The following is a 3,267-nucleotide window of genomic DNA, read 5'->3' as shown; positions in this document are numbered from 1 at the left end:
ATTTTTTAAATTATATATAAACATTTTTTTTTATATTATATTTTTAATAATTTTTATTATTAAATTTAATTATTTATTTATTTATTCTTTTATTTTAATAATAATTTTTAAAATCATTTATTATTATATTTATTTTTAATTAATTTAATATATCTTATTATTTTTAACTGATATAAAATTAGTTATTTTTATTTCAATATATAATAATTATATTTTTAAATGTTAATCATTTAAAGTTAAATAACTTAAAGTAAAATTTTTGTATTATTTAAGACATATTAATATTTTTAAATATTTTTTTTACAATTTATTATTATTTTATTTTTTAATATTTAAAAAGTTATTATTTTTATTTAATTAAATAATTTTATATTAAATTCATAATATTTAGTTTAAATAAAATTAGATATTTTTTATTTTTTAAAAATATTAATAAAAAATAATTATTATAATTAATATATATAAAAAATTATTAATTTTATAAATTTCTTTTGAAATATATCTCAATTCTTAAACAAATAAAGTATTTTTAATTAAAAAGATATTGTGAATATTAATACAGATATTTATTTACAAATTAACAATAATTTGTATTAATATATTAGAATAACCTATTGTTTTTGAAATAATTACGCTATTTTAATGTTTAAGAAAGAAAAAAAAAAAGTAATAGTACAATCGATTTTCATAATATTTATATTTGCCAAATTATGATTTATCTTTTATAATAAAAGAAAGGTTAATATATTTAATTTTTGAATATTATATATTTTTTAAACAAAGTAATATATATGCTCACTAAAAACAACTTTAATTGAATTTTATTTTATTTTATGCAAAATTCTAGATCGGCTTGAAATTATTCTTATATAAACAAAAATATGAAGCAGGCAGGATTATCTATTACAATGTTTCCTGATCCACAATGGATATATAATATTTATCATTATTTTGATTAAAATGATATACTACACTAAAAGTTTCGAAATAAGAATATAAAATTTAAAGAAGCGTAAATCAATAGTAAATAATATCATAATAATTTATTATTTATATATTATTTTATAGATTAGTATATATTTGGATCATGTAAAATAGACCTTATTGTATAGGATATAAAAATATGCATAAACTAACATAAAATGAACAATAGGAAATAAAAAATATTAAAAGAAAGAAAAAATGATTTAATATTTTTTAATTAATTTACTTAAAAACATGATAAATGCAAGTATTATATGAATACTTTAGAAACAATAATAATAATTTTATAATTAAAATAAAAATATATATCAATAAAACTTTGATAAATAACTAGTATAATATAACTTATTTTTATAAATGTATAATAACTTTCTATATTTTATTACTTATTTATATATAAATAAAATACAAAACAATATTTAAATAATTTAGTATATAAGTATGGAGAATCGATTGTAATATATATAAAATTAATAGTGTTATTAATTATAATTCTAATTATATAAAAATATTGAAATAAATAAATAAAAAATTTCGAATAATATTAATTTATACATATAGATAAAAAAATAATTAATTCATATAATTTTTATATATGATAATAATTTAATGTAATAAAAATAAATATTACTAATATAAAAATTTATATTGAAAAAGAAATAATTATATAAACATTCATTTGTAAAGAAAATGAAGTTCAGATATTTTAGAATAAATTAATTTTATTTTTATGATATTTAAGTGTATATGCAAAATATAAATAAATAATTAATATAATTTTAAAATAAAATATATATTGTAAAAACAATATAAGTATGTATTATTAATATAAAAGAAAGCTCTTTTTTTATTTTTGAACATTAGTATTAGAAGTTATTTATATTCTATAAAAAATTAAAACTATTAAATAATATAAAAAAAGTGTGTAATAAAAAATAAAAATATAATATACTATGCAAACAGAATTATTTATTATATACTTCCAAAAATAGTTTATAATAAAAGAAATATTAAATATATATATATATATATATATATATATGAAATATTTGTCTATTAAGATACATATATAAATGAATTAATTATTTAAAATAAAGATACTAATTTATTATTGATTATAATATTAGTTAAAAAAAAATTAAATTATTTTCATTAATAAATGGTTTGTATTTAAAAATTGAAATATAAATAAATTATTTCGTATATATATATATATATATATATATATATATATATAAATATAAATATAATATATATTAAAGTATTTTAATATATTTTTATGTAAAATTAATTATATATTATAATTTTATTATACTTAAAATTTTATTAATATTAAAAAAAATAATGTATTTATTCAACTTTTCCATTTTATAGCTAAATTATGAAAATAATCGTTAACTGCAGGCCATATTGCATTTAAACTTTCATTAATAACCCCAAAAAAATGTTTGGCAGCTTCCTATTCTGTGAGATCAAGCTTAAATTTCTATAAAAGTTCTTTTATTCTTTTTTGAAATTCTTATTAAGCAAAGGAAAGATCCGAATCTTAAAAAACAAGTAACAAATTAATAAATTATTAGGAATTATTTCTTAGATAATTATATAAATTAACACATTTTTAAACAAAGAGAATATAATTATTTTCTCCTCTTTAATTTTTTGACCTAAAAGGTTTAATCATATCTTCAGTTATTTTAATTTCAGAGGGAAAAAGTTTACAATCATTTCCTAAAATATAACCGAAGTCAATATGGAACATTTTACCTTCTGAACTAACCATTAAATTGTCTAAATGTCTATCTCCAATTCCCAAAAGATAAGTAATTACACAATATCCTGCACAAGAACACATATATTTTCTAATTATTTAATTTTCTTTTTCTATATTATTTTGGCATTTTTTCTTAAAATAGTTTTCAATGGATTTTTCCTTTTCTAGTATCTCTCTAATTGTTTTCGAATCTTCAACGAATTCGACAAATCCGCTATTCTTAGTTAAACCTTGTATTTTATATGGGGTTAGTTAGTAGTCGAAATTGACTTCTTCTTTCATTATATTGTCTATTACGGTTATTATGGAAATTATTAGTTGATCTTATCTTAAATCATCGCCTCTTTTATATATTATATTGTAGTTTTGAGAGCTATTTTCGGTTTGGAAGTTCAGAAAAAGTGGTTGGGCATTACTATTGAAAACTTTACATTTTTCATGGTTTATTCTTTCGATTTTTATTAGAGGGTTTATGGATGATAAGTGCTTTTAGATTTATTTTTGTTATAATA

General features: G+C 14.8%; 1 protein-coding gene across 1 annotated transcript, besides 5 other annotated features; it reads right to left on the bottom strand. All coding sequences in view use genetic code 6, as the record gives it.

The window, feature by feature from the left end:
- Positions 1–345: 345 nt before the first annotated feature.
- Positions 346–401: a microsatellite.
- A 1,353-nt stretch (positions 402–1,754) lies between these two features.
- Positions 1,755–1,797: a microsatellite.
- A 201-nt stretch (positions 1,798–1,998) lies between these two features.
- Positions 1,999–2,026: a microsatellite.
- Positions 2,027–2,185: 159 nt separating this feature from the next.
- Positions 2,186–2,241: a microsatellite.
- A 33-nt stretch (positions 2,242–2,274) lies between these two features.
- Positions 2,275–2,322: a microsatellite.
- Positions 2,323–2,338: 16 nt separating this feature from the next.
- On the bottom strand, positions 2,339–3,037 carry IMG5_020410 (phosphoinositide-3-kinase subunit, putative; the record flags this gene model as incomplete). Its single annotated transcript, XM_004039472.1, has 1 exon — positions 2,339–3,037. The coding sequence occupies one exon, from the start codon at positions 3,035–3,037 to the stop codon at positions 2,339–2,341; it is 699 nt and encodes a 232-aa protein (XP_004039520.1).
- Between the last annotated feature and the right edge of the window lie 230 nt (positions 3,038–3,267).

This window comes from Ichthyophthirius multifiliis (genome assembly GCF_000220395.1).
Source record: "Ichthyophthirius multifiliis unplaced genomic scaffold scaff_1120509249656, whole genome shotgun sequence".
Taxonomy (NCBI): Eukaryota; Ciliophora; class Oligohymenophorea; order Hymenostomatida; genus Ichthyophthirius; species Ichthyophthirius multifiliis.
This window is presented reverse-complemented; position numbering and strand designations above follow the sequence as displayed.